Raw genomic sequence first — 14,265 nt, 5'->3', positions numbered from 1 at the left:
ACAAATGGTTAAAGTCTTACTTGCCCGTACTTTAGGTTTGTTTTCAGAGTTAGAGAAAATTCAAGATGATGGAATCAAAGGTCTTTATTCGAAACTCCTATTGTTCTAACTACGATGATGATTTCATGGCATTTGCATTATAATGTTAGCAATCAAAATGATATATTTTACCGTTTTTACAGTATAACCCTCAAATCCCAAATGCGTATTTTAGAGATGTGTATGTCTTCAGTGTATTTCAAGTGTTGTGCTTTTTCAAGTTAGAGAATTTTTATCAATGTACCGGCGTTTGCTTTTCAGCATTCCGGCTGTGAGAACTAGAGGTGTCATTCACTTGAAGGGAGCAGATGTTAAAGGTTCTTGCCCCTGCCTCCCTAATGGCAAACACCCTTGAAGAAGAGAAATGTTCTATTACCCAAATAGGCATCTTTCTGATGGTGAGAAAAGGCGGTAAAAGGCAGTAAATCTGCCTTCTCATTATGAAGTGCAACAATAGATTGATTTATGAAGAAAAGCAAGTGTTAGGCTTATATAAGATGTGTGCATGGAAATGTACGTTCCTTTAGAGCCTTATAAGCAGTAACATTCCTCCTATTCTTGACAAGAATCTAATATTACTAATAGGGAATGTGTTGATTCTAAATACCACGTTTTTTAAGGGGGTACATTGAGAACAAAAAATTCACCTCCTAATGTTTTCACATGAGAACAGTCTCTTAAATGTGCTGTGTTTTTACTATTTTCGTTTATTTTCATTAAGATAGAAGGGAATTTTTAAAAATAGTTTTATTTTTATAAACGTTTTGTTGTATTTAACATTTTAATAGAAGTGAATGCAAGTATAACATATTTAGATGTTAGACTGTTTATAAACTTTTCAGTTTCACTTAATAAATCGTGTAACTTAAATTTCAGCACACACTGTAAAATGAGAGTTTCAAGTAGAGCCGCAATGAATTTCAAATTTCAGGGGAGAAGGAGGTTATGTGAAGTATTTTTTGTTGGGCTATTATTTTAAGAAAATGTATGTGCACTTTATCTTTTAAATAAGTTTGTGTTACCTCTTACTTGTTAAGGAGCTCTGTTAAAGTATTTTCGTTTAACTTAAAAATTAAAATTTTAAGCTCTAAAGTCAATTTTGAGCATAAAGTACAAAAATCTGGACGGTCCCTGAGTAAATTTTAATGATGCTGCCTTATATGTTTAGCACACGTCACTCCGGAATTTGAAATCTATGTCATATAATTAAGATTTGAACAGGTAAATTACAGAATTAAAACTGATAATTATCTATAGACTTTTAACTCATTTGTTTTAGCAAACATGTATCCCCTATATATGTATATTTCCAAATTATACATATGGTAATAGCCATATTAACATGTTATATACAAGAAAGCATATACAAAAATTTGAAAATTTAAAAGGAAAAGACAGAAAATAAACATGAGTAAAGGTTCTATTTTCTTTTACCCCTGTGGATTACCTTACACACATCTTTGTGAACATATATGTGCATATCCACACCCAAGGAAGTTTGAAGCCCTCTCATCCAGAAGAAAGGGCTCCAGTATGTTACCTGAAAAATGCACTGTTATTCTAATTAGGAAGATACAAGGCTTGTAAAGAAACAGTCCTTGCAACTATTAACAATCTTTGTTGTCTAGACTGATCATGAGAAGTGTTGCATTTTTAACCTGATGATGATTGGTTAGTTTTCAATCAAAACTTTTTTTCCCAGTGGGTTTTGGTTATTTTGGAAGTCCAAGTACCATGGAAATAAGGATTTAGCGAATAAAATGAACTCTTGATGCTGCTGCTGTGGTAGTAAATCTAAGCTTCACATTTAATGGGGAAAATTCTCTAAGATAGTCGAAAGATTAAAATTAATAAAACTTCTTGACATTTGTGTAAGTCTATAAAGATTCTATTGGTGTCAGTCAAATACTCTATGACCATTTTCAAGTAAGCCATTTTTAAAAAGGTCTAAAATTAATAAGGAAATGCAGTTAAATATCTTGTCAAGATCTCTTTACATGTATCTGTGTTTTACTTCATTTCAATTAATTGCCATGTTTTTGATACTCTGAATTTATTCTGTTTAATTTACTTTAATATTTAAAATTTTATAATCCCAAACTGAGAGTTATAACCACATATAACGTACTTTTAGGACTTTGTTCAATTCAACACTGCCCTTATATAGAGCGAGAATCCACTAATACTTTTTCATTATTTCAAGTGCTTGTGAGCTACACAGGTGGGTTATTTCACAAGTAACTGAATAGTAGTTCTGACAACAGTTAAGGGATCTTATTGTTAACTGATGAGCCGTGGTGTTTTGGTGTTCATTGGTCAGCTTCAGTAGCCGTTAATTATGGGGCAGTTCTATCAGGAAACTCTTTTTCTTCCTATTTCTTTTTTGTGAGGCATTACAGCTCTAAACCCTCTCACTTGTAACTTTTTTCTTCCTCTGCCCTCAAAACACACGAAAGAGAAAAAGAGACCAGTTAAAAGATAAGTCTCTAACATTACAACCAAGTGGTATATTTAATGGCCAGTTGTGAAACTCAACTTCTGTGTGCACAGTCTTTGCTCAAGGAATAGTAACATGCTTATAGGTGGTACAACTGTAAATGGTCTGTTTCCAGATGATTTCTCATTCCTAAAGCTCTTAACAAGTGAGCGATTTTCAGAACACATCTGGCACATGCACCATCTTGCAGCAACTGGATTTTTTTTGAAAGATCACATGTTCTGGCCACAATAGTCAGTAGCAGCCTTCAAAGTACAACTGGTGATGAGAGATAAAAGACTTGAGGCTCCTCTGTTTAAAAGAGAGGAAGCTAAAAGAAAATTATAGCCATCCCTAAGTGTGGAAAAGGGTCTTATGGAAAGATTTATAGACCCTTGTTCCCCAAGGCCATTTCGTTTCCTAATGGGATTTTGTGTTCTCAGACAGGGAGTACAAAATGATGACAGCATTTAATAATAATAGTGAAGATGACGGTAATAACAAAGAAAGCAAACGCAATTGTAAAAACAGAGGCACCTCAATATAAAGCCAATTATCTTGGCACCCAGGATAATTTTGTCTGTAAATTGAAAATATAACAGAAATAAAGATCTTTGCTCTTTTGCTAACCAGGGGGGAGGGTAAGTCTTAGGATCTTGCTCTTTTACAGGCAAATGATGGTTATAACAATAGCTTTTGATAATACAAGGGCCCAAGAGACTAAATACAATTATAATGTAACATCAGGTTCACTCAAGTTGTCATAATACTTACAAATGGAGAGGATTTGCCAGAGAGAGATGTGGTTTCTTCCGTGTGGTCACAGACCTGAGTAATTAGCAATAATGGTTCCAGCTTCCTATTCCAGTGTCCTTTCTCCATTAAACCTTGTTTTCGAAGAAAGAGTTGTTGACAGGTTACTTAAAGCATGAATTCTGTTTTGTATTTCTGTTTTTTTTTTTTTTTTTTACCCCTGGAGTTTATGGGAATTGTATAGAAGGGTTGGGAAAAGAGAGTAGATCACCCTTGAAGGCAAATAAAATAAATGATTGTAGTGTGTTACCTGATGTGCTTGCTGGTCCTCTCGATCACTGCCAATGTCCAGAGGATCGGGAAAATTCAGAGGAGAAACTAACTTGCTTTTTTATTAAAAAACAGAACTTACTGTACTAGAGAGGCGAGTAGCCAAAATACATTGTAGTATTGATTGGACGAATGTTAGAAGCAGTTGATACAGACACATTCAGACCCAGGGATGAAGTGTTTTGTCTTACCACTGGTTTGCTGTGGGTGCTGATCACAAGATGTCCCTTAGACAGAAGAATATTCAGTTTCACAGTGACATAGAAAACTTTGTTCCCTGACACTAGTGTTATAAAAGGGTGTTAGTGTGTTCAGGACCCTGCTTTAAATTGATAGCACTTTTTCAAGGTCAGTAGGTGTAGTAGAGTGAGCACTGGATTAGAAGTCACAAAACTTGGTTGTAATCCACCTATTGGGCTGGCCAAAACGTTCGTTTGGGTTTTTCTGTACCATCTCATTTGTCACTTAATAAATATTACCCACTGGCCACTTAATTTTATTTTGCTTCCGTTTCATCATCAGTAAAATGGAGATTAAAAAATGTGTTCTGTTTTAGTCAGCTCTGGCTGCCATGACAAGGTACCATAGACTGGGTAGTTTAAGTTACAGAAATTTATTTATATATTTATTTATGGATGCTGGGAAATCCAAAATCAAGGTGCTGGCTGATTTGGTTTCCCTGTGAGGGTTCTTTTTTTTGGCTTGCAGCTGGCCACCTTCTCACTGTGTCTTCACATGGGAGGGGTGATGGAGGAAGCAAGTTCTCTGGTGTCTTGTCTAAATAAGGGCACTAATCCCATCATGAGAGCCCCACCCTTATGACTTCATCTAAACCTGATTACTCGCAAAGACTGCATCTCTAAATACCATCACATGGGGGTTAGGACTTCAATATACGATTTCTTGGGGCGGGGGCACATGTAGTCCATAGAACTTACTTGCCTTTCTCATGGCAGATCATACGAAATAAAGACTATGATAGAGCTACACAAAGATACATTAAGAGGTTAGAGTTATTGACTGATTTTTCCAATCTTATTCTCATATACCTTTCTATATAAGGTTTTGTTCTTTTAGCATGTTTATTTTGAGTTATTAATGTAAAACCAAATGAAAATAAAAGTTCTCTTGTTTCTAGCCTTTTGACAATTCACTCTTGCATTGACCTTGTTAAATTTAAGTGTTATTTTATAACTTCTAATACTTATTTCCTTGCTTAATTTTTTACCTTGAATTGACATAGCTATCACAATATATTACCTATTAACAGAAATTGGTAAGAGTGTGTTCATAGGATGAAGAACATTTACACAATTGTATAGAACGGATGTTATAGGTCATTTTTCTTTAAAATCAAATGTATATTTGAAAGTTGAGTTGGATTATCTTCAGTTTCTTTATAGTAAAGAAACTAAATGATGTAGTCTCTCTTTTTTTTTTTTCTTATAAATTCATTTATTTATTTATCCATTCCTGGCTGCGATGGGTCTTCGCTGCTGCACATGGGCCCTCCCCAGCCACGGCGAGCGGGGACCACTCCTCGCTGCGGCACACAGACCTCCCACTGCAGTGTTCTCTCCCGCTGCAGAGCACAGGCTCCAGGCATGCGGGCTCCAGGCGTGCGGGCAGTTGTGGCACACCAGCTCAGCAGTTGTGGCTTGTGGGCTTAGTTGCTTGAGCAGCATGTGGGATCCTCCCAAACCAGGGATTGAACCCGTGTCCCCTGCATTGGCAGGGGGACTCCCATCCACTGTGGCACTAGGGAAGTCCAAGGTAGTCTCTTTCTTTCAGTTTTGTTGAGATATAATTGACATATAACATTTATTAGTTTAAGGTATATAACATAATGATTGGATACATGAATGTATTGTGAAATGATTGCTACATAAATTTAGTTAATATCCATTATGAATTAGTCTTTTAAAAGTGTATGACATTTGTATTTTCTTCTTTGATTAGTACTCATCCTTGACACAGTCTTTCTGAATATTTGTGCAAAGAAAAGATGATCTTTATCACAGGGTATGTGTTTTCATTTTCTAGACAAAATAGAAATTTGTGAAAAAAAAGGTAGCAATGTGTCTAAAATAATTTAACTAGTTACACGGTATTCTCTTCCTTTCTCCTGAAGAAAGGTATATATAATTCTCCCCCCTTTTCTTTATTTTTATTTTTTTAAAGATCAAGTTGAAGTTTTGTTCATAAATATAGTTGCCCATTAGAAAAGATGGAAATTCTGCCTTCTGATTACCTAAGGAGGAAGTCTGCTCCCAGTTTAAGGAACAATGGCAGATTTTATAAGTCCTGTCATGTGACCTGCCTTGACAGGTGTTCTTGTTTGCAGCACTTAACTTCTAGGAGTTATAAACATGCAGTTTTTCTTATTTGTCTTGGACAAAAATAATCCTCTGTAGAAAATCCATTACAAAATGATTTTGCATAGCCATTTAATGTTGAAGATTGCATTGCAAATCTTGGTAGGCCCATTGTTTTGGTAGTAAAGATATATCTTATTTTAGGCAGTAGAGGAATTTGCGATCTATTGTAAATAATAGGAGGAACTAAGTATTGATTAGCTGCCATTGTAACAGCAGTGGGCTAGGAGTTTTTACTTTATTATATCAACTTAACATTATCGCTTCCACGTGAGGTTCAGTGCCCTCACTCTATGAGGAAACTAATGCTTAAGCGTTCTTTCCAAAAACATATATTAGTGAGCAATAGATTTGAGATGCTTAAGCCTATAGTTTTGTCACTGTGGAGCACACCATTTAAAGAAACTTCATGTATAGTGTGTGATTACTCAGTAAATCAGCTAAACACGTGCTTAGGCCATCAGCAAAAAGAAGCAAAAAATTTTTTTTAGTGAGGAGAATTTTGATATTCAAAAACAAGTCTTAAATTAAGGGAAAATTCAGAACCTCATTGGAATTCCCTGCACTTAGTTTTTGGCATACCTAGGGAGGGAAAAGGAAGATACCATAATCTCTTCAATCCTTAGGGCCTATACAAATCTTAATCTAGGGCTTCCCTGGTGGCGAAGCGGTTGCGAGTCCTCCTGCCGACGCAGAGGATGCGGGTTCATGCCCTGGTCTGGGAGGATCCCGCGTGCCGCGGAGCGGCTGGGCCCGTGAGCCATGGCCGCTGGGCCTTCGCGTCCAGAGCCTGTGCTCTGCAACGGGAGAGGCCACAACAGTGAGAGACCCGCGTACAAAAAAAAAAAAAATCTTAATCTAGCCCTGTTTATGGTGAATATTTTTGTAAAGCACACAACCTTACCTAGTTTATATAGTCATCCTTCACTTGTATTTTTGGGGGGTAAATCTGATTTTTATTTTTTTTTTTTGAAAAATACAAACTTAAAGTGAGCTGCAGCTCTGTTTTGTTGGACTTGTTAAAATCTAGGGCTGTGTCAGCCTCATCTAGTAGCAGAGTGGCTTTTTGAGCAGTTAACATCTAGTTGAATTTTGTCCTGGTCAGCTTAGGTTAGTTTAAGGTCCATCCACCAAAACACAATTGTACATGCTTCATAAATGTTTTTATTTACTGGTAACCATGTTCTGTCAGGGTGCTTTCTTGCCAAATACTTGGAAGAGTAGGCAGGGATACTATCTCTGGATAGAGCAGTAAGTTTCTATTTTTTCTCATGATGCAAACTCTTACGCTTTCTTAAAATTAAGATTCTTTCAAAAACATGTTTTTTGCCTGTATAAAAAGAGAAGTGATCAACTTAATATCAGTGGTGTTCATTAATATCATTTGTTGAACTTTTAAAATATAAACATGGCTGGCATCCACACCCCGCCCCACCAAACATTGAATCAGAATCTCCTCATGTGTAGAATCCACCCAGCTGATTCTGATGAAAATTCACAGCTATGAATTTCTGAGTCTTTGGTCAGTGGTTCTCAAAAGTCTGGTTGACCCTCAGAACAGCAGCATCGGCATCACCTAGGAACTTGTAAGAGATCCAGTTTCTCATCACTATCCCAGACTTAGAGAATCAGAAACCCCGGGTGGGTCTGCATTTTAACAAGTCTTCCAGTTGATTCTCTAATGCTCAAGAAAGTATGAGAAGCACTCCTTTCAATCATCTCAAAGGTCTCCTCAGCTCTCAAATTCTACAAGTCATTGTCCTGATTGCAAAAAGCTTCCTGGACATTGGAATTTTCTGCCCATCATTCAACATTTTATCCTCCTCCATCCACTTCTGTTGCTTTCAACTTTCCATTTTAATATTCTCATTGAATGAATATGTCTTCTACTGTAAGCCTGCTCGAATGTTTGGTGGAAGAGTCAGGGTGTTAATGATAAACATTGCATAGAAAGCCTTTTTCTCCTGTTGTGTTGTGTATTTTTACTGTTTTCCAGTTAGCAAACTATGGCATTATTATGATGGTTAGCAACTGTGGCATTATTAACCTTGTTTATGATTAAGAAACTAAAAGAAGGCTGCCTCCAGATTTGGTTCGGGTATTGGCATGATGCTTGAGACAGATGGGTCACATTTAGCATGGGGTAGTTGGAGAGATGGCCACCATCCTCTTGATCCTAATCAATGTCACTCTCAGCAAATAGCTCTGGCAGAAGAGCTCCTTTAAAGTCCAGTGCGACGACGCATACTGGCCAGGCAGGATGGGGATTAGAGCTCTCTCTGCTCACTATAAGGAAACCTCTTTTTTGGCTCCCAAATGGTTTCCAGAGCTATCAAAATAATACCATTTGCAGACACTTTTCATGGCTGAAAAGAGCAACTTCGAGAGGAAAGGGAGTGCTCTGTGGACCACGGGAGAAATGTTTTGCAGCTGGGCATTGCACGTTGCTGCTGACTGCATGCCCTTTCAGTTGTGTGACTCACCATAGTGACTGGACAGTGGAAAAGCCACTTGACAGAAATGAAGAGTACCTCCCACAGGCCTCTGTCCTTGTCCACCAGCTCTCCTTTGTGGGCCGCAAACAGCAATGTGTAGGACATTGTACTGCAAATCTCAAGGAAATCTTGCAGTGGTGATGGGTTGGTGGGCCGCCTGCTGCTCATTAGAGATCCCGTCTGGCTCTTTTCCTGCAGGGTGAGTGGTAGATTACTGACACCTGTTTTCCCATCCAGCCTGGGGATGTGAAGTGTGCATTAGGAATGCCTGAAAGTGCTTCCTTGTGTCTGAGTCTGTGGAGCTTGGTGTTGCTTGGAGAGGGGGGAGTAGTGGGTTCAGTGCTGAGAGGGGAGATGAAAAAATCAGGGGTGAGAAACTGTAATACGAGCTGAACTGAGATTCTCACCTTCATGGAGTGGCTTCTGATTGTGCTGTTTGTCCTCCACGTGGCCGTGATAAACGTAGTCACCCACTGAGCAAAGTAGAAAGATGTTTCTTGTCCATGAGAAGACCTCAAATGTTTCTCAGATAACATGAGTATGGGGACTTTCCTGGTGGCGCAGTGGTTAAGAATCCGCCTGCCAATGCAGGGGACATGGGTTCGAGCCCTGGTCCAGGAAGATCCCACATGCCGCGGAGCAACTAAGCCCGTGCGCCACAACTACTGAGCCTGTGCTCTAGGGCCCGTGAGCCACAACTACTGAGCCCATGTGCCACAACTACTGAACCTGCGCTTTAGCCTGCAGGCCACAACTGTAGAGCCCATGTGCCACAGCTACTGAAGCCCATGCACCTAGAGCCCGTGCTCCACAACAAGAGAAGCCACCGCAATGAGAAGCCCGCGCACCGCAACAAAGAGTAGCCCCCACTGGCTGCAACTAGAGAAAGCCCTGTGCAGCAGCGAAGAGCCAACGCAGCCAGAAATAAATTAATTAAGAAAACCAAAACATGAGTATGTAGTTGAAACTATGAGCACATTAAAAATGGAATAGAAATGGTCCACTCTTTCAACGAATTTTATCAACATTGTTATTTTAGACTAAATTGGGCCTTAAATATGTAAAATTCAAATGTGTGGATGGCATGATCAATTTCTCTGCACAGTTCTGTCCATGTGTTTTCTCTTCCCATCTTTACCTACTATAAAGTCTCATAAAAACTGGCAGACAGGGCTTCCCTGGTGGCGCAGTGGTTGAGAGTCCGCCTGCCGATGCAGGGGACACGGGTTCGTGCCCCGGTCCAGGAAGATCCCAAATGCCGCGGGGCGGCTGGGCCCGTGATCCATGGCCTCTGAGCCTGCGCGTCCGGAGCCTGTGCTCCGCAATGGGAGAGGCCACAACAGTGAGAGGCCCGCGTACCGCAAAAAAACAAAAAAACAAAAACTGGCAGATGGTGGACCAGAGGGCCTAATGTGCCGCCAGTCACAGATAGAGCGCCTGCTGTATGCAATGTATGTTGCTGAGTACGAGAGAATAACAAGCAGCACAAGACAAATGCCCCAATCCTTGCTTTTTCAAGTGCTTGCAGGCTACTAGAAAGAAAAGACGTACACGTCGGAGGTAGAACGATACTACTGCATATCTTCTACGCAGATGATCCATATTTTCAGTGGGTTTGGGGAAGGACCAGAACTCTGAGTTGATGGGTCAAGGAGGATGTGGAAATTTATTCTGGGTACTGAAGGATGAAGGGAATGCATTGAGAGAGAGTGGGGTGTGTATGTGATGCTCTTCCCCTGCATCAGTGTGCTGTGGAATTAAAAGGGTGTTTTTTTGTTTTTTGTTTTTTGTTTTTTTAAGTAGTGGGAACATTCTTCCCTGACTCATTTGTGGGACTTGGCCAGGTCTCCTATTTGTGAACTGGATGAATGGGGTTAGGGTTGGGTCATGGCCTTGGACCAGAGTGAAATTAACTGGCTCATAATGTGATTGAACTAATGACCTTGGCCTCATTACCACTATGTTTTAACCAGTTGAGTCAATCAAACATTGCAGAAAGGGTAATCAAGGTATCTTTCAGAAAGAGATCCGGATAGCAGTAAACATAGGAGTGGAATCAAAGCCAGGTTCTTGCCTCGTATCACACCCAGGTGTTTCCCTCTTTATCCCTGAGTTTTTATACTTGTTTCTGCATCTAATAAAAATATGATGGGCAAAATGAAAAGGACACTGACTCTCTGTGTTAGGGTTTTCGACATAAGGCAATTTATAGTCATTTTTCTTACACAGTGTCAGACTGTTTCTGTGGGGTAAAATATGTTTGAGCAAAAATAGTGGTTTTAATTTTAGACATGTAGTGTCCTGTACATTTATTGATGATAACTTTTTCTTCTTTCAAGTCTGAACAACCCAGTCCTGCCAGTTCCAGCTCCAGCTCCAGCTCCAGCTTCACACCGTCCCAGACCAGGCAACAAGGTATCCACATCTCCTGGGCCAACTAGGAGACATTTTTCTCATATAACATCTTAATGAGTTGATTTATGGCCTATTTTCTACTGTTTTATTATTTGAATGATAACTTGGCTTTTATGCAGTTGTTTTTATTTCCCCTAGGAATGCACTTGAGTATTGTTCTGTTGTATGAGGCCGACCTTTAGAAATTCCCCTTTTTCCAGTCCCTGCCATCAGAGTCCCATTTTACAAAGGGATTATAGACACAGCCCATTCCAGGGAGTTCCCAAAGGAAATACAATAGCAAAAGCTGGACTTGAGAGACTTTGACAGAGAGAAATAGGTTTTTAGTCTCCCTCCTGGACATCTTTCATTTTATTATTTTTCTACAGATTAGTAGACCTTTTTCTTTGGTGAGTGTTAATTTGCTGTCTTTAAAATATATTTTCTTCTACTCAACTCAAAATAAAGAAATTTAATAAAAAAATTTTAACTGGAACATTAACTAAATATATGTTCCACTTTTTCATGTGTGGAAACTCTTCAAATGTGGGCTCCTTTTTTCTGTTTGTTTATTTTTTTTAACATGAAAAGTGAGATAGTGTCAAGAAATAATTTGTTTCTGAGCATCATGTCACACATTGCCTTTTTCATTGACCATGCTGAATTCCTGATGGCCTTGTATGTTTTGAAAAGGATTAAACTGTTGTGTGTGTTCAGGCTAAGGCTAAGCTTCCAGGAAAAAATAAGACACTGTTCATTTTGGGTGTTCAGAGTTTTTGTTCCACTGACTTCCAAAGATAAAGGCCCATTACAAAAGCAGAGAAATTTGGGTTTTGCAGAATGTGAGATTACAGAGAGTCAATACTTATTTTAGAAGTGAGTTAATGATAGCTCAGACAGTCCTGTCACAGATTAGACTTTAGGAACTGGTTAATCCAGAATGAAAATGCCTCTCTCACTTTCTTGATTGCCTTTACAATCTCTTCTGTTAAGATTAGAAATATCTATTTTGTTTTCATCACATTTAGAGTAGCATGACGAAAATAAGCCACACTATGCATTTGTTTGTTTGTTTGTTTTTTCAATTCTAGAATAATCTGAATTGATTTTTCTCTCCCATCTAATACTGGATACTCTTTTGAATATTCTGGGCACCTGATTTATTACATGGTCTTATTTATGTAAATACATGCCAGCATTTTGCCAGGAATTTCTTAAAAAGTAAAATAAAATTGGCTACACAGAATTGTTGCAACAAGACCTTGTGTCCAAGATCAATACAAAATCAGAGATAGGACATTACACCACGGAATTGAAATACTTTATAATCTGAACTTGACTGAAATGCTTGCTTGACCTGAAATTGACCTTGAAATAAAAGGAACAGCTAAACCTTAACAGATCAAAAACTACCACACAAAGGCTGCGCTGCTAAGAACAAGTTACAACCATGGTGATTTATTAGTCTCAACTTTTCAATACACGGATTAACCTAACAAAACATTCAATTTACTAACAGAGCTTTCTTTTTAGGTGTGATTTTTCTTAAGGAAGAAAAATGCATAGAAAAAATCCCTAGGAAATAGAGATTTTCTAAAGAACATTTTCGGGCATCTGTTATGAAAGCAATAGTGTTTTGGCAGAGGTTGCATTCCAGAAACTACCAAATTTGTCATGTAAATTGTATAAATCTATATGATAGTGGTAATTTTTAACCAGTGCTCTGTGCTGGTGAGCATTCCTCTGTGTCTGATGTGGCTAAGTGTGTTTGATTGCCTGTGGTTCGTTGTCATTACTCAGGTCCTTTAAGGTCTATAATGAAAGATCTGCATTCCGATGACAATGAGGAAGAATCAGATGAGGCAGAGGATAATGACAATGACTCCGAAATGGAGAGACCTGTAAATAGAGGAGGCAGCCGAAGTCGCAGGTGAGTGTCTTGGAAGGAATGAGGTTCCCTGTAATGGAAACATACCTTTTCGCTCCGCCTAATTGTATAACCACAGCAAAAGTGTGCAACACCAAAAACAATGGCAGTAAATGGTCACATTCATTTTTTAAGTTGCAGTACCTTGGCATGCTTACGCAACTTCTCCAGGGAACTATTTATTCTTTTTTCTCAGAAAGGAGAGGCTTTTCCTCCATAAATTGTATAGGGAAGAAGTCCTATTAGAAGTCTTTGCTCTTCAAAGTAAATGCCAAGGTGGCAGGACTGGCTGCTGAAATTAACTCTGCTTTCATTTGAAGAATTTGTGTAGATCCATTGCTGCAGGTAGCTCAGAATCTGAGGAAATGTGTTTGCTGTTTGTAGTTAGAAATGCATAATTGGCTTCATTGCATTATGTGTGTGACCTAAGTAAAACTAGGATCACCTGTGTGTTTTCCAGAAAATAAATTCCTTTTAAGTGTGCTGACAGTTAGGTTCCTTAAGTAGCTTTAATGCGGTGAGGCATAATTCTACATTATAAGATGGTAATTCATGTCACTTGTAATTAATAGTCAACTTGAAATTGCCTTGAGGATTTTATTTCTTTATCATGAGGAAAACAAATAGGCATGCTTACTTTAATGCGTTTTGAGTAGAAAAAGTATGGATCTGTTTGAACTTAAAAATTACATTTATAATTATTGCGTTAAATCTTTTCCCATTATCTGTTACCCTAAAATTCCTATAAAGAATGCGATCTTAACCCATACTGGACAGACCATATGTTGCTAATTGGTGATTCCTTTGTGTCCTTTGAGAAGAGGCTCCGCAGAGTATATGCCCTATCAAATCTCTCAGCGATTCTTCCTTATGGCCGTACTCAATATCTCTTTCTCCGCCTTGTCTCCCAAACTCACCCATCTGTATTCCTTTTAAATAGGAGAAAATAAGGAACCTTATGGCCTTGGCCTTATAATATTTCCCTTTAGAAGTCTTTAATCTGACAAGAAGGCAACTGATAGGGCAAAAAAACCCTAAAAATGGACTGAAACTTGTAGGTGAGGAGCGTCTTTATAACAACCAACATCCTGACCACTGGCTGCTCTTACGTGTAGCTGGTGAAAAATGCATGACGCTTAGACATTTACTTAGACACTTTCCCAAGTTATTGTTACATAGAAGATCTCCATATTCTGTGATGAGCTGGGGCCTGCCCCCTTCCTGCCCCATCCCCTGAATCAATGCGAGTCAGATGATACACGTTTGTGAGTTGGCCGATGTGACGCACAGTTGTTGGAAAGGCTTTTCTCCCCTACTGAAATGTGCTGTTAGCACAGTCCTCACCAGCATAACATTTGATCTTCGTTGCACTTGTGAAGTCTCAACTGTTTAATCAGTTTAAATACTCAGCCTCCACTTCAGTCAAGAAGCATTTTAAAGCAGTGCTTCAACTGAACACTTCATTAATGCAATTTA

At 38.7% G+C, this 14,265-nt stretch overlaps 1 protein-coding gene across 1 annotated transcript in view; it reads left to right on the top strand.

Annotated features, from left to right (window-relative positions):
* MLLT3 (MLLT3 super elongation complex subunit) overlaps positions 1 to 14,265 on the top strand; it is a 263,887-nt gene that overhangs the window by 232,481 nt on the left and 17,141 nt on the right. The window contains exons 6-7 of the mRNA XM_060014794.1: positions 10,808 to 10,883; positions 12,663 to 12,792. Coding sequence (XP_059870777.1) covers positions 10,808 to 10,883; positions 12,663 to 12,792 — 206 coding nt within the window. The remainder of the gene's footprint in view (positions 1 to 10,807; positions 10,884 to 12,662; positions 12,793 to 14,265) is intronic.

Source organism: Delphinus delphis, chromosome 6 (assembly GCF_949987515.2).
Source record: "Delphinus delphis chromosome 6, mDelDel1.2, whole genome shotgun sequence".
NCBI lineage: Eukaryota > Metazoa > Chordata > Mammalia > Artiodactyla > Delphinidae > Delphinus > Delphinus delphis.
This window is presented reverse-complemented; position numbering and strand designations above follow the sequence as displayed.